The sequence below is a fragment of the Salmo trutta genome, chromosome 23, assembly GCF_901001165.1.
Source record: "Salmo trutta chromosome 23, fSalTru1.1, whole genome shotgun sequence".
Lineage (NCBI taxonomy): Eukaryota > Metazoa > Chordata > Actinopteri > Salmoniformes > Salmonidae > Salmo > Salmo trutta.
The window spans coordinates 43,334,062-43,357,087 of record NC_042979.1 but is presented as its reverse complement, the minus strand read 5'-3'; the positions used below and the strand labels follow the sequence as shown (position 1 = coordinate 43,357,087).

At 42.9% G+C, this 23,026-nt stretch overlaps 1 protein-coding gene across 3 annotated transcripts in view; it reads left to right on the top strand.

Annotated features, from left to right (window-relative positions):
• ror2 (receptor tyrosine kinase-like orphan receptor 2) overlaps positions 1-23,026 on the top strand; it is a 134,338-nt gene that overhangs the window by 88,482 nt on the left and 22,830 nt on the right. For all 3 annotated transcript variants that reach the window (XM_029710456.1, XM_029710457.1, XM_029710455.1), the window contains exons 3-4: positions 8,427-8,714; positions 10,288-10,318. In XM_029710456.1, the coding sequence (XP_029566316.1) occupies positions 8,427-8,714; positions 10,288-10,318 (319 nt within the window). The remainder of the gene's footprint in view (positions 1-8,426; positions 8,715-10,287; positions 10,319-23,026) is intronic.

Genomic DNA, 23,026 nt, shown 5'->3' with positions numbered 1-23,026 from the left:
TGCTGATGCTATGTATTGGCAAATGTGAGGCTTTGAAGCCACCGACCGCCATATTGGCATGAACATCAAACACTACATAGCCCCTCCCAAACTCAGAGATCTCTATCTTCCATGTGCAGCCTAATTATGTCATGGAGAGCGGTGGGGGTTTGACGTGCGTTGAGGGCGCCCCCCAGGGGGGGGGGGGGGGGTCTTTTTAATACCAGCGGAGGGAAAATGCTGCACCATGGAGGCTTTGTGTTGGCCATCGGTCCAGGGTCTTGGGACACAGTAGTAGTTTTCAGAGGAGCGGGTCTACTCTTCACATTCAGAACAATTCATTAAATTTAAAAGAAATTGAACTTTCGAGAGAAATCAAAGCTCCCTAATCTTAGTGTTTCCCTCTCCTTTGACAGATGCAAGGGAATGTTTTGGTCTGTATTAGTAAGGTACATGGGTTGTCAGACCAGGCTAAGTCCTCAAACAGTGGTTGTTTGAATTTGCCCAAGTCAATCCCAGCCTGTTTCTTTTCCCAGTAAATTTGGGTAGTTGAAAGGAGATGGGATACAGTGATATCAGCGATAGAGGGGAATTACAGACATGAGGGTCATAGGTGGGGACATGGGGTGGGATTCGATGCTTTGGGACAGCCATTGTGTGTTTTGGAAGCATCAACACCACCGCTGTGGCATGATCCAAAAGACCTGAGGTTTCGTTGGCCTGGTCCGGCAGGGTGGCAGCACTGGGCTTTAGGAGGAAGCTGCTTTTCATTACGTCTATCTCTCGGGGAGAAGTAAATCACTCAAACCTTGATATTTGATACAACCGTGTCGCCACGAGAACCCCGGCACTGGACACAAAGTAGTTTGGCTTTTGACCAGAACTGATGATGGAATCCTCAGAGGATTTTAGTGAACCAGGCCCAGTTACAAGCTGGCTGTAGCAGCAGGAGATGTATTTCATTACTCTAGCCCGAGGATTGGAAAGAAAGCATCGAGTCATCGATACCAATGTACTTTAAGTTCTTTGGCCGTGTTTCCAGCAAATAAACGTATTCGGCTCTTCTTGCCTAAAGACAGCATGTTACGTGTTTATCCCAAACTAAAACCCTCCTGTCATTTTCACCTGTTAATGAGCTCCTCCGTTTGTTTCCGGCGTACTTTGGCTCGTCCAGTGGCGCTGCGTCGTTGAAGTGTGCAATGCCCTGTCAGCACTCAACACGTTGTTTACTGTCCTCCAATCACCACTGCACACAAACATTCAAACCCATTTGGCTCTGTCTGCCAGCTGCAGAGATGCAGCCTCCACTTCCTCTGGGCTGTCAGAAGAAAACAGGCGGGGCGTGTTCCAAATAGAGGGATGTGTCCCAAATGGCACCCTATTCCTTACATAGTGAAAATAAGTGCACTACGTAGAGAATAGGATGCCATTTGGACTAGGAAGCTTTAATTAAACCCTAAATGGTGACATCATTGCTCTGCGCTATGCTGAGTACTCTGCTGCATGCGGTGGGGATAGGCACACTCCTCAGCACCATTTTTCCATTGCATAAGCTCTCTGTGAGGCGGACCACAACTACTCCAGGCAGATGTTGTAGTGTGTGGAGCCAGAGGATGGGATGTACAAGTTGTACAACAAAATTGTGTGTCACTATTCAACCATGCATTCTCTGGCTCTTCCTAGTGAACTGTAATCAGTAAAGGGGTAAATTGAGGGAAGAGGACATTATGTTGCCCCTCTAATGAACTACAATTAGCAAATCAAATCAAAATGTTATTGGTCACATACACACATGGTTAGCAGATGTTATTGCGAGTGTAGCGAAATGCTTGTGCTTTTTACTCCGACAGTGCAGTAATATCTAACATGTAATCTAACAATTCCACAACAACTACCTAATACACACAAATCTAAGAAAAGGAATGGAATATGAATATATACATAGAAATATATGGATGAGCAATGACAGAGCAGCATAGGCAAGATGCAATAGATGGTATAAAATACAGTATATACATATGAGATGAGTAATACAAGATATGTGAACATTATTAAAGTGGCATTATTAAAGTGACTAGTGATCCAGTTATTAAAGTGGCCAATGATTTCAAGTCTGTATGTAGGCAGCAGCCTCTCTGTGCTAGTGATGGCTGTTTAACAGTCTGATGGCCTTGAGATAGAAGCTGTTTTTCAGTCTCTCGGGCTTTGATGCACCTGTACTGACTTCGCCTTCTGAATGGTAGTGGGGTGAACGGGCAGTGGCTCTTGTGGTTGTTGTCTTTGATGATCTTTTTGGCCTTCCTGTGACATCAGGTGCTGTAAGTGTCCTGGAGGGCAGGTAGTTTGCCCCCGGTGATGCATTGCTCTAGAGAGCCTTGCGGTTGTGGGCGGTGCAGTTGCCTTACCAGGCGGTGATACAGCCCAACAGGATGCTCTCAATTGTGCATCTGTAAAAGTTTGAGGGTTTTAGGTGACAAGCCAAATTTCTTTAGAATCCTGAGGTTGAAGAGGCGCTGTTGCCCCTTCTTCACCACACTGTCTGTGTAGGTGGACCATTTCAGTTTGTCTGTGATGTGTACGCCGAGGAACTTAAAACTTTCCACCTTCTCCACTGCTGTCCTGTCGATGTGGATAGGGGGGTGCTCCCTATATTAATGGGGTAAGTTGAGGAAAGAGGACATATAATAAATATATATATATATATATATAAATAAAAAATAAGTAATGGTATTACTATATTATCTAACGGCATTATGGGGGAATAATTGTCCAAAACTCAACATATTGAGATCAATTTGGAGAAAATATAACGTAAAATGTTTTCTAGAGAATAGTAGCATTAATAGGTTGGAAAACTTGGGTTGTTGCTTGTACAATTTTATTGGTTAATGATATAAGTTGATAGTGATGATGATGATAGTCATCACTTCCTGATTTATTTGCCATGCGTGAAGACATTACACATCAAATGCCTATAGGTATAATGCACTGAATATTGTAACTGCTTGAGACTCAGCCCACACCATTGGTTTCACCCTTGACCTTTGTTGCCATTTAAATGGATAAATCCTATCACCGGCCTTTTGAACCGATGCCTTGAGGACAAGTATCCAAGATATCTACCGACTCCAAGACTGTTTAAGTGTATTTGTTCGAATCGACAGTTGTGCAGGCGCCAACAACCTTTTGGCCTGGAGGAAAGGAAAAACACCAAAGTGATTGAGGTTATTTGAGGATGTTTGAGGTTATTTTCCATTTGGAATATAGCTGGAGTGGAGCTTTGCCTTTGCACTCTCCTTGGCCTGCTAACATTGTCCATTGCTTTCCATCAAGGCTGTTGGAGGCTATCATGGCTAGTTGTGGCTTGGCAACCTGATGTTATGGCATTACAAAATATACAACTTGAAGGCATACCCAAGTGGTGGGCTCTATGAAGGTCATATGTTATTTTCTCTAAGTGTGTGTGTGTGTACATGGATTTCACTACTGTAGAACAGTAGATTAGGTTAGTGGTTACAGAGTGCATACTCACAGTAGGTCCTATACGATTCAGTGACAGCATGTATGTAACAACTGATCTACTGTGTTAACCACCAAAGTACTTGATTGCTTATGTGGTCGTAGGCATGTACCAAACCTACATGAGCAGGCATGCCACCTCACCAAGGGCCAAGACAACAGGATTTATCATAGGACAGATGGTACACAGGCAAATCCTCAGATAAAAGGATAAGAAAGCAGGAAGTCATCAACTGTTAAATCAGAGATGGTTCAGTAATTATCAGAGAATAAGTCACTATCTTTGGAGTTGTGTGTGTGTGTGTGTGTGTGTGTGTTGTAAGTCTCCCAATGCAGGGTGTCAACAGAGCATGACCAGACCCTAGAGATAGACAGTCTGATGAGAGATTTGAGACATGATTGCCTGTCAGAACCTGGCCAACATTCTCTTTCATCTCCCCTCCATCTCTCCCTCTCTCATCCCCTCTCCCATCTCCCCCTCTCTCATCTCCCCTCCGTCTCTCCCTCTCTCATCCCCTCTCCCATCTCCCCTCTCTCATCTCCCCTCCGTCTCTCCCTCTCTCATCCCCTCTCCCATCTCCCCTCTCTCATCTCCCCTACGTCTCTCCCTCTCTCATCCCCTCTCCCATCTCCTCTCTCATCTCCCCTCCGTCTCTCCCTCTCTCATCCCCTCTCCCATCTCCCCCTCTCTCACCCCCCTCCATCTACCTTCACCCCCCCTCCAATCCCCCCTTTCTCCATCTCCATCCCTACATAATGTGTACTGTTGGGGTTACTGGAGGACTGGAGTTGGGAAACACTGCCCTACATAATGTGTACTGTAGGGGTTACTGGAGGACTGGAGTTGGGAAACACTGCCCTACATAATGTGTACTGTTGGGGTTACTGGAGGACTGGAGTTGGGAAACACTGCCCTACATAATGTGTACTGTAGGGGTTACTGGAGGACTGGAGTTGGGAAACACTGCCCTACATAATGTGTACTGTAGGGGTTACTGGAGGACTGGAGTTGGGAAACACTGACCTACATAATGTGTACTGTAGGGGTTACTGGAGGACTGGAGTTGGGAAACACTGCCCTACATAATGTGTACTGTTGGGGTTACTGGAGGACTGGAGTTGGGAAACACTGCCCTACATAATGTGTACTGTTGGGGTTACTGGAGGACTGGAGTTGGGAAACACTGCCCTACATAATGTGTACTGTTGGGGTTACTGGAGGACTGGAGTTGGGAAACACTGCCCTACATAATGTGTACTGTAGGGGTTACTGGAGGACTGGAGTTGGGAAACACTGCCCTACATAATGTGTACTGTAGGGGTTACTGGAGGACTGGAGTTGGGAAACACTGCCCTACATAATGTGTACTGTAGGGGTTACTGGAGGACTGGAGTTGGGAAACACTGCCCTACATAATGTGTACTGTAGGGGTTACTGGAGGACTGGAGTTGGGAAACACTGCCCTACATAATGTGTACTGTAGGGGTTACTGGAGGACTGGAGTTGGGGAACACTGCCCTACATAATGCATTGCCTTTGACCAGAAGCCTATGGGCAAGGAATAAATTATATAGGGAATAGGATACAGTATGTGAACAGAAATGGTTTTGACTCAAATGTCCAATGTGATGATTGATGTTATATCCCTTGCAGAGTTGAAATGGAATAGACCCCAAATCTGCGAAAGCAGTTGGCTAAATCACATGCAGGTCTGGGGCTAGGCATCTGTAACCTTGGTACACAGAGTTCAGTACTTAGATATTCTATTGGCTATTTCTATGGTTCAGTGGTCTACCGGTCTTGACCAGAGTGTTGACCCTGGACAATGTTTGTTAACATTGGTTACCTGGCGACAGGGCAGGATCACATGACTGTGCAGTGTGGGCTCGGTCTGGGTCTCTTATCCAATGGCATCGGTTATTTGTAGTGAGTCGCGCCGATCGGAATGCAGAGAAACTGAAGGGTCTTTCTCTATTCTCTTTCTCTCTCTCCCTTTCTCTTTATTCTCTCTCTTTTATTCTCTCTCTTTATTCTCTCTCTTTATTCTCTCTCTTTATTCTCTCTTCTGTCCTCCCTTTCTCTTTATTCTCTCTCTTTATTCTCTCTCTTTATTCTCTCTCTTTATTCTCTCTCTTTATTCTCTCTCTTTATTCTCTCTTCTGTCCTCCCTTTCTCTTTATTCTCTCTCTTTATTCTCTCTCTTTATTCTCTCTTCTGTCCTCCCTTTCTCTTTATTCTCTCCTTCTCTTTATTCTCTCTTCTGTCCTCCCTTTCTCTTTATTCTCTCTCTTTATTCTCTCTTCTGTCCTCCCTTTCTCTTTATTCTCTCCTTCTCTTTATTCTCTCTTCTGTCCTCCCTTTCTCTTTATTCTCTCTCTTTATTCTCTCTCTTTATTCTCTCTTCTGTCCTCCCTTTCTCTTTATTCTCTCTCTTTATTCTCTCTCTTTATTCTCTCTTCTGTCCTCCCTTTCTCTTTATTCTCTCCTTCTCTTTATTCTCTCTCATTCTCCCTCTTTCTCTCTTTCTCCCTCTTTCTCTCACTCTTTCTCCTGCTTTCTCTCATGCTCACTCTGTCCATGCCTTCCTCCCGGGCCCTCTATTTCAAGAGAGAGTTCATTGCCTGCGGTATTCCTCACCTCATCTCCTCTCACCTCCTTGTGAGCAGCAGAGGGGAGAAGAGGTCTCCCTCCCTCCTTCCCTCTCCCACCCTACTCCTTCAATCTCTGTCGCGAGGAAGTGACATGTTTGTTTTGTTGAAGTGTTACGTAAACCAGATGTGGCGACCGCTACAAGGTTGCGCGTAGGGATGGGCATAAGTAATGGAGTACTCTAATGGACGTCAACTCCTGACTGGCGTAGCGGTCTAAGGCACTGCATCTCAGTGCAAGAGGCGTCACTACCGTCCCTGGTTCGAATCCAGGTTGAGTCACATCCGGCTGTGATTGGGAGTCCCATAGGGCGGCGGTAGAATAGGCTTTGTGACTGCCCGAACGGGCAAGTGAAATGTTGTCTTGAAGACCACGTTCGTTTACTTTGACTCTAGCGTTCCAGTTGTACATCTGTGTTTGTAGGGCACACAACACGTGCAGACTGGATGCTCCCGTTAGGCCTACAGAGATAAACACCTTTTAAAAACGTATCTAGCTCATGAGATACACAAGCTAGGTTCCTTGTCAAATGATGACTGTTTTATCACAAATTCAAAATGGACTGGTTGATTGAAGTAGGAAAATATGTTTTCCAACAACGAGCTGCAGTTTTCCAATAATTGTATCCGGTCTATTTTCCGCTTAAACTACTTTGCGAACTCCTAGTGCCATTTAGAATTGGTTAGACTATAACTCCCCTAAACCTAGACATGTTCCACACTGAAAATATGCAAAAACATGAATTTGATAAAGACAGAGCGTATTTTCATCAGAATTATTAAGCATATGCCTACTCACCAAATAGATGTTTTGGCTGTAATTCATCACCATGCAATGCTCAGTGTGGAATTGTTCATCCATTTTGAAAATCCGAAAGAACAGGCAGAATGAACTCAATCGAACATCTGTATATTGAAAAGAAGACTGATTTTGGTTTGTAAACCCAGATTTATTTTTCAAATGATCTCTCTTTGAGAATAACTGTTCTAGGAATGAGATGCGCATAATTTTTTTTATCATTTGGAAAAATATTCTGTTGTATTTTATTCTGTTATATTACCTCATGATTTAAAAAAAACAACTATTTACTATAAAATATATGTGTCTTGACTGTGATAAGAGCTCGGGAAATAGGAGCGTCTTGTCTGCTAAATGAACAAAACAAGGCTATGCCATTGCACAGCCATAGGCTTCTACAAGCCGCCACTGCTGAGGTTACTGTTGAGGTTACTACCTTTTTGAAGATTGTGTTCCAAGATATAACCAGTTCATATTATGGTTTCAATAAATCAATCTTAGATGACGCTTGCTTTTTTATTGACTGTATATATATGCGGCAATTTAGCAATTAGGATTTGTTATCTGTAATGGTTATGATAAATTAGGCACTGTTGGCATATAGATATATTTCTCTCAGTGCGGGCCTTGTGTTCTAAAAATAGGCATCTGGGGGGAAGGAGGGATGAAGAGAGAATGAGAGAGAAAGAGGGATGCAGGAAGTACTCAACCTCCATTGAACAGGAAGTGGGAGGAGGTGGGGGAGCACGATTGTTTGGTTCTAACTCTCCTCTCTTCCAGACAGGAAACTGCCGTTGTGTCCCAAATGGCACCCTATTCCCTAAATAGTGCACTACTTTTGACCCGGGCCTACTTTTGACCCGGGCCCATAGATCTCTGATCAAAAGTAGTGCACTATGTAGGGAAATAGTTTGCCATTTGGGACACAAACTTGGATGAAAAGAAAAGGATCAGCCCCTCACTCATTAAGCCTTCCACTAGCGTGTTCCTTATTGTAGCCGTTGAGATCATGTGTCCACCTAATAAGTGATATCAGTAGAGGGGAATGGGTGTTTTTCTCTGCAACACTGCAATAAAGAACAGGACAGGCCTTGGAGCTTCAGAATATTATGTTGGAATTCTTTCCCTTTGATTCAACATAGTTCTGTATGTTGCCTCATTTCTATAATAGGCCTCTGTACCCTTTTCACAATAGTGAGCCGAGCCATGCCGAGCTGTACTGCACTGGCCTGGTTACTTACACATCCACCATAGTTACTGGAACTATATTAGAAACGGTAAAGTGAATACAAAACATCCAAGCCAGCAGAGTACGGTTCGAGTCAGCACAACAGTGTGAGAAGTGCATAAAAACTTTGGCCAAAGACCAACCAGGACAAGAGAACGTAGAGGTCTTCACCCCAACATTCCATCCCTCATTGATATTTATCCTAGCCCTCTAACCCCTAACCTTCAACCTAACCAGTGACCTCTCTCCTAGGTTACTTCCTAGAGTTCCAGGAGCCGGTGAACAACATCACCATCGTGCAGGGCCAGGCGGCCACGCTGCACTGCAAGGTGACGGGAAATCCACGGCCCACCATCCGCTGGCTGAAGAACGACGCTCCCGTGGTCCAGGAGCAAGGGCGCATCTCCATCCGCAAAACCGATGCGGGCTCCAAGCTGCGCATCACGGACCTGGACACCACGGACACAGGCTACTACCAGTGCGTGGCTTCCAACCCGGTCAAGGTGATCTCTGGCACCGGCGTGCTCTACGTGAAACTGGGTAAGGAGAGGTTGAGTGGTTGGGCTTGTGGGCTTTGTGTCTGTCTTTCTTTCCCTCTCACACTTTAACAGAAAGAGCTTGGCGAAAAAGGAGAGCGATACAGAGATGGTTGTTAAACCTACCGTGGGATACATGGTTTCAGAAACCACTCACTTACTCAATAAATAAACCCAGCATTCATAGCTACTCCTGGACAAGGTAAACTGCACATTTTTGGTAATTGGACTTTCTGTTCACTACTCATAAGTCACAATCCATTAATTCACCCAAGTAGCGATTATAGCCTTATTCCTCTTCTGGCCAGCTATTTTGGAGGATTATTATGTGGCAATGCCATTGATCTAAATGAACTGGAGCGACACTAGTCAAAGGGGCCATATGTACAACCTCGTACTCCTGACACTGTGCTAAGATTTATTGAAGAGCACTAGTATAACTCTCCCACCTCCCTAACGTAAAAACGACCATTCCTAAATCTAGCCGAGCACAGAAACAGTTTCCCCAGTGTTTTTGCTCTCCAAATGTTTTCAACTGCTTTTATGTGATTCTAGATAAACTCATTTTTAAAGACCCACGCCGCTGACAGTTTTAGTGCAATAGCCGGCTAAAGCTGTAGCGCTAGCTTCCCCCACGCATAGTCATCTCAGTACAATAATGTTAGTGCTTTTAGTAAGTGAACGTTTTACCAAGGCTGCTATTGAAAACAGAAGTAGGTATTTCTTCAGAGGGAGAAGGTCTGTTATGTCACCAGTGGGATTTTTATTTCTAAACTCATGCCACTAGCAATTTATCATTCACCTTTCTCCCAGGACATATAGTGGTGTATTATGCTATATCATGATGCTTTGGGTCATGTTGTAGACTTGTAATTACAAGAGTCATAATTGAAATCACCGATTTTTAGATGCATCAACTACTAGCTACACTCCCCTGTCACAAACTGGTGATTTATGGAGGTAAACCAAGGCCAAAAACACAAACTGGTGATTTATGGAGGTAAACCAAGGCCAAAAACACAAACTGGTGATTTATGGAGGTAAACCAAGGCCAAAAACACAAACTGGTGATTTATGGAGGTAAACCAAGGCCAAAAACACAAACTGGTGATTTATGGAGGTAAACCAAGGCCAAAAACACAAACTGGTGATTTATGGAGGTTAACCAAGGCCAAAAACACAAACTGATGATTTATGGAGGTAAACCAAGACCAAAAACACAAACTGATGATTTATGGAGGTAAACCAAGGCCAAAAACACAAACTGATGATTTATGGAGGTAAACCAAGGCCAAAAACACAAACTGATGATTTATGGAGGTTAACCAAGGCCAAAAACACAAACTGATGATGTATGGAGGTAAACCAAGACCAGAAACGCATACTGATGATTTGGGTTTGTGTTTACTAAAGCCCTTTCTGAATCCTCAGCCTTTGGCCTTGACCTATGATTGTAATACCAAAAGTGAAATGGGATAGCGTCTGATGTGGCTTGATAAATACCCCATGGTGGCTTGATAAAAGGCAATCGCATATTGCTCCATTTTCACACTCTCCTGTTTTCTTGTTCTCTACAGGGCAGTCACCAACACACGAGCCCAATGAAGCGTAAGTAATTCTACTACGTGTGTGTGTGTGTGTGTGTGTGTGTGTGTGTGTGTGTATACACTACCAGTCAAAAGTTTGGACACCTACTCAGTCAAGGGTTTTTCTTAATTTGTACTATTTTCTACATTGTAGAACATTAGTGAAGACATTAAAACTATGAAATAACACATGGAATCATGTAGTAACCAAAAAAGTGCTAAACAAATCAATATATATATTTTAGATTCTTCAAAGTAGCCACCCTTTGCCTTGATGACAGCGTTGCACAATCTTGGCATTCTCTCAACCAGCTTCACCTGGAATGTTTTTCCAATAGTCTTGAAGGAGTTCCCACATATGCTGAGCACTTGTTGGCTGCTTTCCCTTCACTCTGCTGTTCAACTCATCCCAAATCATCTCAATTGGGTTGAGGTTGGGAGATTGTGGAGGCCGGGTCATCTGAGGCAGCACTCCGTGAAAAACAAATGATAGTCCCACTAAGTGCAAACCAGATGGGATGGCGTATCACTGCAGAATGCTGTGGTAGCCATGCTGGTTAAGTGTGCATTGAATTAATAATAAATCACAGACAGTGTCACAAGCAAAGCATCACACCACCACCTCCATGCTTCACGGTAGGAACCACACATGCGGAGATCATCCGTTCACATACTCTGCGTCTCACAAAGACGCAGCGGTTGTAACCAAAAATCTCAAATTTGGACTCATCAGATCAAAAGACAGATTCCCACCGGTCTAATGTCCATTGCTTGTGTTTCTTGGCCCAAGCAAGTCTCTACTTCTTATTGGTGTCCTTTAGTAGTGGTTTCTTTGCAGCAATTTGACCATGAAGGCCTGATTCACGCAGTCTCCTCTGAACAGTTGATGTTGAGATGTGTTTGTTACTTGAACTCTGTGAAACATTTATTTGGGCTGCAATTTCTGAGGTGCAGTTAAATTGAATGAACTTATCCTCTGCAGTAGAGGTAACTCTGGGTCTTCCTTTCATATGGCGGTTCTCATGAGAGCCAGTTTCATCATAGCGCTTGATGGTTTTTGCGACTGCACTTGAAGAAGCTTTAAAAGTTCTTGAAATGTTCCATATTGACTGACCTTCATGTCTTAAAGTAATGATGGACTGTCAATTCTCTTTGCTTATTTGAGCTGTTCTTGCCATAATATGGACTTGGTCATTTACCAAATAGGGCTATCTTCTGTATACCCACCCCTACCGTGTCACAACACAACTGATTGGCTCGAACGCATTAAGAAGGAAAGAAATGTCACAAATGTACTTTTAACAAGGCACACCTGTTAATTGAAATGAATTCCAGGTGACTACCTCATGAAGCTGGTTGAGAGAATGCCAAGAGTGTGCAAAGCTGGCACACCTGTTCATTGAAATGCATTCCAGGTAACCCTAACCCAAGAGTGCAAAGCTGTCATCGAGGCAAACGGTGGCTATTTTGAAGAATCTCAAATATAACATATTTTTGGGGTTGTTTAAGACTTTTATTGTTACTACATGATTCCATATGTGTTATTTCATAGTTTTGATGTCTTCACTATTATTCTACAATGTAGAAATTAGTAAAAAATAAAGTAAAACCCTTGAATGAGGAGGCGTGCCCAAACGTTTGACTGGCGCTGTGTATATATATGAGTACATGTGACCTCACTTGCACCCAAAAACACACTCAAATGCAGGCATGCACATGTTCACTATCTCATGATTTTCACATCAGTGTGGGTTTACGCAATTATCAATACATAGTCTAACAGCATGTCATCGAACAGAAGATGCATTGAAGCAGATTATTAACTCATTTGAGAACAGAGGCTCCTGCAGCTTCTCTTCTCCTTTCCTTTGAAGCTCTCCTGACGTGAATGAGTTAAAGACAGAGCAGGGAATAGATTCCTTCACTGAGTCAGACACTAGCGGTTTTCATCGAACTGGAAAGAATGCTGATTCATAGTCTCCATATTCTTGACTCTGACTTGATTAGCTCCGGTCTCAGTGATGAATCGGTCTTGTTTTAGGTGGTCTCGAAAACAACACTGGCTGATTCATGGTCTCTATATTGTGACCAGTTGTTTTTGGAATCTCACTCAGAAAAAATTGCTTATATCATCAGTAGGTTAATAATGTAATTAGCAGTTTTGTCAAATGCAGGATGCTAACCAGTCGTCATGTCTATTGCTAACCTAGCTTCTTTGCTAGCCTGGCTTTAAGTGACTTTGGGTCATTTAAAAGCACTAGGCTTACAGTTGAAGTCGGAAGTTTACATGCACTTAGGTTGGAGTCATTAAAACTAATTTTTCAACCACTCCACAAATTTCTTGTTAACAAACTATAGTTTTGGCAAGTCAGTTACGACATCTACTTTGTGCATGACACAAGTAATTTTTCCAACAATTGTTTACAGACAGATTATTTCACTTATAATTCACTGTATCACAATTCCAGTGTGTCAGAAGTTTACATACACTAAGTTGACTGTGCCTTTTTAAACAGCTTGGAAAATTCCAGAAAATTATGTCATGGCTTTAGAAGCTTCTTCTGTCAGTAAACAATTGTTGGAAATAATTTGAGTCAATTGGAGGTGTACCTGTGGATGTATTTCAAGGCCTACTTTCAAACTCAGTGCCTCTTTGCTTGTGTAACCGATGTGAAATGGCTAGTTAGTTAGCGGTGGTGCGCACTAATAGCGTTTCAATTGGGTGACGTCACTCGCTCTGAGACCTGAAGTAGTTGTTCCCCTTGCTCTGCAAGGGCTGCGGCTTTTGTGGCGCGGTGGGTGTCAGTTGTTGATGTGTGCAGAGGGTCCCTGGTTCAAGCCCAGGTTGGGGCGAGGAGAGGGATGGAAGCTATACTGTTACACTTGACATCATGGGACAATCGAAAGAAATCAGCCAAGACCTCCGAAAAAGAATTGTAGACCTCCACAAGTCTGGTTCATCCTTGGGAGCAATTTCCAAACGCCTGAAGGTACCACGTTCATCTGTACAAACAATAGTACGCAAGTATAAACACCATGGGACCACGCAGCCGTCATACCGCTCAGGAAGGAGATGCATTCTGTCTCCTAGAGATGAACGTACTTTGGTGCAAAAAGTGCAAATCAATCCCAGAACAACAACAAAGGACCTTGTGAAGATGCTGGAGGAAATAGGTACAAAAGTATCTATATCCACAGTAAAACGAGTCCTATATCAACATAACTTGAAAGTCCGCTCAGCAAGGAAGAAACCACTGCTCCAAAACCGCCATAAAAAAGCCAGACTACGGTTTGCAACTGCACATGGGGACAAATCGTACTTTTTGGAGAAATGTCCTCTGGTTTGATGAAACAAAAATAAAACTGTTTGGCAATAATGACCATCGTTATGTTTGGAGAAAAAGGGGGAGACTTGCAAGCCAAAGAACACCATCCCAGCCATGAAGCACAGGGGTGGAAGCATCATGTTGTAGGGGTGCTTTGCTGCAGGAGGGACTAGTGGACTTAACAAAATAGATGGCATCATGAAGTAGGAAAATTATGTGGATATATTGAAGCAACATCTCAAGACATCAGTCAGGAAGTTAAAGCTTGGTCGCAAATAGGTCTTCCAAATGGACATTGACCTCAAGCATACTTCCAAAGTTGTGGCAAAATGGCTTAAGGACAACAAAGTCAAGGTATTGGAGTGGCCATCACAAAGCCATGACCTCAATTCCACAGAAAATATGTGGGCAGAACTGAAAAAGTGTGTGCGAGCAAGGAGGCCTACAAACCTGACTGCTACACCAGCTCTGTCAGGAGGAACGGGCCAAAATTCACCCAACTTATAGTGGGAAGCTTGTGGAAGGCTACCCAAAATGTTTGACCCAAGTTAAACATTAAAGGCAATGCTACCAAATACTAATTTAGTGTATGTAAACTTCTGACCCACTGGGAATGTGATGAAAGAAAGAAATAATTCTCTCTACTATTATTCTGACATTTCACATTCTTAAAATAAAGTGGTGATCCTAACTGAGCTAAGACAGAGCAATTTTACTAGGATTAAATGTCAGGAATTGTGAAAAACAGAGTTTAAATGTATTTGGCTAAGGTGAATGTAAACTTCCGACTTCAACTGTATATAAAACCCATGTGTTATTATTGCTATTATAAAGGGCAGACTTGTTCTAGAATCCAGTCAGTGTTTTTTGGACACGTGCTAGCCGTTAGCGTTAGCGTAGCATAGCACTGGACCAATGTGTCAGACTTGGTATAGCGCTCTATATTCTGCTCTGTTCACACCGCCCACCGCTATCCACTCAGACACACACTCTCTACGTAGACCGTGTCTAACTCAACAGAGCGCTTGGCCAATATAAATCACACTCCCCCTCACTCTGTTTCCTCAAAACCAGACCAGCTCAATGACCATGGCAGTGTGTGCCCCCCCCCCCACCACCCCAAAATGACTTCTAGTTGCCCCCCAAAACACACACCAACACACCCAGTTACACAAAAAAAAGCACTTGTTGCTTTTGGCTGCTGTGGCGTCCTAATAAAGCCTAACAAAGCGGGTGATGATTGGAAGTTGAAGCCGATAAGCAAGGGGGGAGGGGTGTCTGAAAGGAGTGGTGGACCTCCGTAGGTGCAACAGTGTGGGACCCCTGCTTTGGGACTCCTTTACATAAGCTGGGAAACAAAAGACTCATTCTAATGTCGGACAGGCCCTGTTTAATGTCCCAGGGAGCCCTAAGAAAGCTGGCAGTCACCCTCGGTTTGGGGTCGTAATTGTTCCTAGCCAAGGTCAAATAAATAGCGCTAAGTCTGAGGGGCCATTCTGAAAGCCACTCACACTGAATGGAGCATGTTAACCAAAGTAGGCTACTGAAGAGAACAGGATGGATTGAGATGGGGGTAGGGGGGTTGAGGGTACACTCAAAAGAATATGATACAAGGCTAGGTAGTGACTTGTTGTGGATTGGTTGTTTCAGAAGTACGAGCTGTTGATGGGATGTGGTCCATTTTATTTATATATATATATATATGTATATATATACACACACACACACACACACCCACCTCTAATGTACCCCCAAGTGAGCTACCACCCTTCCATTCAGTGTGTGGTTACCTTAATAGGACTTCCAACTGTAACCCTCCTCACCTAAACTTGAATTCTGACTAAGCAATGATTCAGAGACCTTTTTAACAACACCTTAGCAATAACCAACCAAGACAATTCCCTTTGATGTACAACGTGGAGGAAGAGGCACGAGTAGTGAATCATTCTTCTGTGGTCTTGTCTGCATCCCAAATGTGGCACCCTATATCCTAGTGCACTACTTTTGACCAGAGCCTATACTGGTCAAAAGTAGTGCACTATATATAGGGAATTAGGATGACATTTGGGATGCAGACAATAAGCTACGTGCTAAGAATGTTTTGATCAACTGCAAATTCAGACAGTCATTATTATCACAAAGGGGTCACACAATAAAAGGAATATGTTTGAAGTTGCACCTAGATGCTGATCTTGGGTGAGTTTTGTATTTTCCCCACTAATGGTTAAGATTGGGGGAGGGGAAGCATACCCTAGATCTGTACCTAGGAGAAACTCTTCCCCCCCCCCCCCCCCCCACCCCCCCAGAGCATTGTCCCTTTCTGGAGGCTCATGGGAGAAGAAGAGGCTCTCGGGCTAGTACTGATAGTGGGGGCTGTTTCCGTGACGATGGTTCCCTAGCCCAATCAAACAGAGAACTGGTGGTAGATTAGTGCTCTGTCATAAATACCAGACTGGAGCAATGCTTTTGTATCTCTGAGTACCCCTTTCTTCTCACTCTCCTCTCAATTTCAATTCAATTTAAAGGGCTTTATTGGCATGGGGAACATACACTACCGTTCAAAAGTTTGGGGTCACTTAGAAATGTCCTTGTTTTTGAAAGAAAAGCAAATTTTTGGTCCATTAAAATAACATCAAATTGATCAGAAATACAGTGTAGACATTGTTAATGTTGTAAATGACTATTGTAGCTGGAAATGATAGATTTTTAATGGAATATCTACATAGGCGTACAGAGGCCCATTATCAGCAACCATCACTCCTGTGTTCCAATGGCACGTTGTGTTAGCTAATCCAAGTTTTATCATTTTAAAAGGCTAATTGATCATTAGAAAACCCTTTTGCAATTATGTTAGCACAGCTGAAAACTGTTGTTCTGTTTAAAGAAGCAATAAAACTGTCCTTCTTTAGACTGGTTGAGTATCTGGAGCATCAGCATTTGTGGGTTCGATTACATGCTCAAAATGGCCAGAAACAAATAACTTTCTTCTGAAACTTGTCAGTCTATTCTTGTTCTGAGAAATGAAGGCTATTCTATGCGAGAAATTGCCAAGAAACCGAAGGTCTTGTACAACGCTGTGTACTACTCCCTTCACAGAACAGAGCAAACTGGCGCTAACCAGAATAGAAAGAGGAGTGGGAGGCCCTTTCTAACCTGAGAAAAAATCCAACCAGGAAGTGGTCTGACAGCGGTTGCATTAAGGAGAAGTGTATCTATAATTCTTTCAATAACTGTTGTACATTTTATCAACATTTATGATGAGTATTTTTGTAAATTGATGTGCTCATTCACTGCAAGTTTTGGAGGCATATACATTTTCTGAACATCACGCGCCAATGTAAAATGGGGTTTATGGATATAAATAATAACTTTATCGAACAAAATATACATGTATTGTGTAACATTGAGTCCTGGGAGTGTCATCTGATGAAGATCATCAAAGGTTAGTGATTAATTTTAGCTGTATTTCTGTTTTTTGTGACGCCTCTCCTTGCTTGGAAAATGGCTGTGTGGTTTTTCTTGTTTAGGCACTGTCCTAACATAATCTAATGTTATGCTTGAAATCGGATAATGTGGTTGGATTAATGAGAAGTGTATCTTTAAAATGGGATATAATAGTTGAATGTTTGAGAAATATGAATTATGAGATTATTGTTGTTTTGAATTTGCCGCCCTGCTATTTCACTGGCTGTTGAATAGTGTGTACCGCTAGCGTCCCACATGTCCCAGAGAGGTTAAACGCAAGTAAAACTAAATGCATGCTATTCAATCGATCACTGCCCGCACCTGCTCGCCTGTCCAGCATCACTACTCTGGACGGCTCTGACTTACGTGGACAACTACAAATACCTGGGTGTCTGGTTAGACTGTAAACTCTCCTTCCAGACTCACATTAAGCATCTCCAATCCAAAATGAAATCTAGAATCGGCTTCCTATATCGCAACAAAGCATCCTTCACTCATGATGTCAAACATACCTTCGTAAAACTGACCATCCTACTGATCCTCGACTTCGGTGATGTCATCTATAAAATAGCCTCCAACACTCTACACAACAAACTGGATGCAGTCTATCACATTGCCATTCGTTTTGTCACCAAAGCCCCATACACTACCCACCATTGCGACCTGTATGCTCTCATTGGTTGGCCCTCGCTTCATACTCGTCGCCAAACCCACTGGCAACAGGTTATCTACAAGTCTCTGCTAGGTAAAGCCCCGCCTTATCTCAGCTCACTGGTCACCATAGCAGCACCCACTCGTAGCACGCGCTCCAGCAGGTATATCTCACTGGTCACCCCCAAAGCCAATTCCTCCTTTGGTCGTCTTTCCTTCCAGTTCTCTGCTGCCAATGACTGGAACGAACTGCAAAAATCTCTGAGGCTGGAGACTCATATCTCCCTCACTAGCTTTAAGCACCAGCTGTCAGAGCAGCTCACAGATCACTGCACCTGTACATAGCCCATCTGTAAACAGCCCATCTATCTACCTCATCCCCATACTGTATTTATTTATTTATCTTGCTCCTTTGCACCCCAGTATCTCAACTTGCACATTCATCTTCTGCACATGTACCATTCCAGTGTTTAATTGCTATATTTTAATTACATCGCCACCATGGCCTATTTATTGCCTTAACTTACCTCATTTGCACTCACTGTATATAGACTTTTTGTTTTCTTTTGTTCTACTGTATTATTGACTGTATGTTTTGTTTATTCCATTTGTAACTCTGTGTTGTTGTATGTGTCGAATTGCTATGCTTTATCTTGGCCAGGTCGTAGTTGTAAATGAGAACTTGTTCTCAACTAGCCTACCTGGTTAAATAAAGGTGAAATAAATAAAAAAGTTTTGTGTGGGTTAAAATAAACCGAAGTGGAGCAGTGAAGAAGACCCAGGGTTTTCCACTCATAGTTTTATATGTAATTACCAAGACCGAGTCTCACATGTGGCACTGAAGATGGTCCTGTCTGTTTTGTCACTGGTGAGATTTTGTTTTTCCAACTTGGTGAACAGCAGTTCTTAACGGCCTGTCCGGGCTTCTATGTAAACCAATCTCTCCCATTATTTAATTCATTATCGCCACCTTGTGGTAAAGTTGATTTATTACCTGCACTGTCCTTTACTGACACAAAGGCCACTGCATGAACCATTTTTAATTTAATCCAGAGGCCAAACAAGTGACATTTCTGTAGCTTTCCCCTCTATTAGAAAAACAAACCACACTGCCTGTGCGTAAATCCCTAATTGCCTCTAACGCCATTAAACACAATTTTCTCCCTGGAGGAAATCTGCTTACAAAACTCATTTACATGGCTTGGTGAATCCAGCCAAAGTAAATGAAACGGTCATAAACTATCACATATTACCTCAGAAGGTAATAATCACCTATCCGCTGAGGTAAATATGATGTTTCTCTGCCACCAAAGGCGAAGTTTTCTCTTCGTAGCCTGCAAGGACGCAATGGAGCTCTACCTTGCTGAGGACCTCAGATCTTTATAAAGCTTCCTAGCAATTAGCATGCTTGTTTGTGGAGAGTTGTAATAGGTCACTTGCTACTTGGCATCGCCCAATCAATGCTGAGAACCCGGGAGTTGTGAGGAACTGAGGAAACATCTCATCAGGCTTCAAAAGAGGTGCCAGCCTCCCTCTGTGAGTGTAATTCATGTGTGGCTTGTCTTACTTGGCTCAGCGGGCTTCGTGTGGAGATATAGGGCTATTGTTTGTCAGGTGTGTTGTTTTTAAGTAAAATTAAGATAAGTTAAGCTATAGCTAAGTCTTTGCTCTTTATGACATAGAGTCGAACGGTGTATGGGGCACTCTCAAAAGACAGACAATAAACCTACAATTATTTTTTTAGCAGCAACCATGTGCTTCATATTATGTTTAGTTATTGTTACTCCCAGTCCAACTCCACATACATACTAGCTATGTTGACAGGTTGTTTGACTCAGAGAATCTCACCCTTTCTAAAAACCTATAGAGTGAATGGAACTCTGGAAGCTTTTCTCCCCCTCATTCGTTGTGTTCACAACTAACTGCATTGTTGTTGAGCCATCTGAAGAGTGTCAGACTAATTTGGCTACAGAGCTGGACATCCTGGCCAATAGGAGTCTGTCTCTGATCCAATTCACAGATTGACAATTACTACTGATTCTTTTAGAATATCTGGCTGCCAACGTAAAACGTAACCTTTAACCTAGTGATATAGAATTGAGTCGATTATTACAATAGATGTGAATTAGAATAGGATGTATAAATTAATTGTTCACTTACAGTGGAAAATATGTTTTTTTTTTTACCTTGAAACAGAAACCAAATGTCTCACCTAGCCAAAAGTACTTTCTAAAGAACTTGTCTGTTTCTGAAAATGTTCTTAGCCAGGTTTGCGATTTCTGGTGAAGGGGTCTGGTTTGTGTTAGTTAGGTTGCAATTTGCAAAATGGGTGTGTGTGTGTGTGTGTGTGTGTGTGTGTGTGTGCGTGCAGTTTGTGTGTGTGTGTGCAGTTTGTGTTTCTACACGTGTGTGTGTGTGTGTGTGTGTGTGTGTGTGTGTGTGTGTGTGTGTGTGTGTGTGTGTGTGTGTGTGTGTGTGTGTGTGTGTGTGTGCAGTTTGTTTCTACACGTGTGTGTGTGTGTGTGTGTGTGTGTACAGAGCTTAATGCTGATCAGGTAGAATGTTTCCCTTATACAGGTTCTCTGTGTTCTGTTGCCCTCTGGCCTGACCTGGTTGCTTTCCCCTCTCTCCACTCTCTTGGACTCACACAAACCCTCCTCTGTCTCTCTCTCGCCCCTTCGCCCCTGTCCACACACCTTCAGGCTGGCTCCCCCCTGTGAAATGCCCAAACAAACGGCATTTCTGAACGTTGAGTTTCAGCAAAGGGAATTTCATATTTGGAGCTTGCATGTTATGTGCTTGTTATGTTACCCACTTCTCTCAGTGTGGAGCGGAGCAGGTTTGGAATGGTGTTTTGTGGTGCGGAGATGATCCAAAGAGTTTATTTGGAGCTTGAATGTTATGATACCAATACCCCTCTCTCACTCTTTCTCTGTGTGTTTGGAGAGTTCTACACGGTTGGAGAAAAGAGGATACAGCTTTTGGTATTGTCTCGTTTTTCTTTGCAGGACAAACTACAAAGCCAAGTAATCAAGCCAGTCTTTGCAGATAATCAACATTGTTCTTTTTGGGGGGGGGGGGGTTGCAAAAGTTTCCCTTCGTAGCAAAACAGCCCAACGGATCGTGCCGATTTTTTAAAATTAGTTTCTTGAGTCTCTCCCCCTTTTGTGAAATCACATCGAAAACCATCCGGCAACTCGTCTTCGCTGCTATGGAGTTCTTTTACTGTCCACAATCTTCTTGAATAAATATAGGGAAGGTTCCAGACTCTCTATATATTTTGTGCAGCCACAAGGATAATAGGTGGTTGATGCCGAGAAGGAAGGCACAGCTTTACAGAAGTAGATGCTCTCAGAGATCAAAAGCTGTTGGAAATTGCTCGCACCACATGAAGGCGTTTTTCTCTCTATAAATACAATTCCTGTTTTTTTTCAGTCCAGCTGATGTGAATGAGGGCTAAGTGAAGTTAATGATTTTTGTCTTTTTTTTTTTTGTGCATAAATATCCAATTCAGTTTTTACACACCACACAATTGTACACTACACGCATGTAGTTTTAAATAGTTTTTTTGTGGAATGTGTGCTAATAATGCTTGAGCTGCATTTGTAAAAACATTGAGGTAAATCAATGCCATAAGTCTATAAACAATGTCACTGCCAGAGTAGCCTTAGGGAGTTCTTTCTGTCGGTTTTGACGCCTTTGTCTATGAGTCTGTAGCTATAAACTATAGTGACCTCTCTCTCGTTCTGAAACTCATCTGACCCTCAGTGCCCACAAGCCTTTTAACCCACTCCAGCTCCCGTAGCTGTGTTTCGACTGTGTCCAGTTGGAAACGTTTTCCGTCCTTTTATTCACGCAGGTATTTATTTTTCACCTTCACCACGCATTCGTCGGCCAAAAGGAAGTAAGAAAGTAGGAAGTGGAACCTACAGTAATTCTTGTTAAACTTCAGTCTTCAAACGTGCGTTTTGGGCAAAAAATCCCCCGCAGTTGATCCAAACTGGAGTTAAATTGTAACCATATGGGATATTGAAGCTGGAAGGACTGCGGGGCTTAAAGCATTGACAGCTCTCCTGGCAACGGGCCTCTCTGCAGGACGTTGAAGCAAACGAGAAGTGAACGGTGCAGACATTCCTTTTCTAGAGGTGCCACCCTCTGCACCATATCCATTCACACATCCCATTTGTTTGAATAGAGAGAAAGCACAAATCGCACAAACGCCCTGAAAAATAGGATCCATTTATCTAAGCTGTTGTAAACTTAACTCATGAATTGGAGAAAATATGTCATAACACTGTTGCTCCTGACCTTTAAACTTTTACAGCAGCATTGTGCTCTCAAGCAGTCTGGTTCTAGTAACTCCTTTTTTTATTTACAATACGGCTGAACAAAGTCTGGACGAAGTCCCCAGGGGCATGGCTGTTTTCAAAGTAGCCTTTGTTGGCCCGCCACATGCAATTATGTCCCCAGTTTACCTGCCACATCTACTCCTGCATTTCCCCTCTTCCGTTGAGGGACAACTACAAAGGTTCTCCTTTTTTTTATGAATCAAGCAACTTTCCTTTCTCTGAGGCGTAACGGCAGTTGACTGCTTTTTGCTCTATGTTTTTTGACATTTTGAAATCTGGCTCTCAACCTCTCAAATCAACGACAACTTCACGTGTATCCGATGCTTTTTTTCTGAGCAATTGAAGCCAACCACGGATGACGACACTACAATATTATTGGTCATAGGGTAAAGGATTCAGTCAGAGGTGTCAACGATAACCGTCGTGAAGAGGATTATAGATAATCTGAGGAAGACTAAACACACTGAGGTACACGATGCACACAAAGCATGAGCACTCTCTGATTTGTGTTCCCTGAGATAACCTAGATTGATTTACGATGGCAGGTCGTCTGCTACTGATTACAGGGCAAGCCCAAACACAGCCTTAGACCCCAGATCTCCTTAGAATAGATCTCACCAGTCTCTCTAATCTATATCTAGGTGTCATGCTAGCTGTTCCTGTAGACTTCCAGTCATTGCGCTAATGCTAGTTAGCAATTGCTCCAGAAGCTTCAACTTCATTCAAACTGCACGCAGAGACATCTGACTGGGTGAGTAAAAGAAGGGTTTATGTGCCTTTAATATATCCCTTTAAATCGGAGTTGGATGAAGTTGCCCCCTTAACACTGATCTGAGATCAGTTTATGTCCTGTATGGATTGTGGTTATGATTCATCTTTAGGATTAAACTGGCCCTAGATCTGTGCCTAGGGAAAGATGTGCCTCTTAGCTGGAAAGTG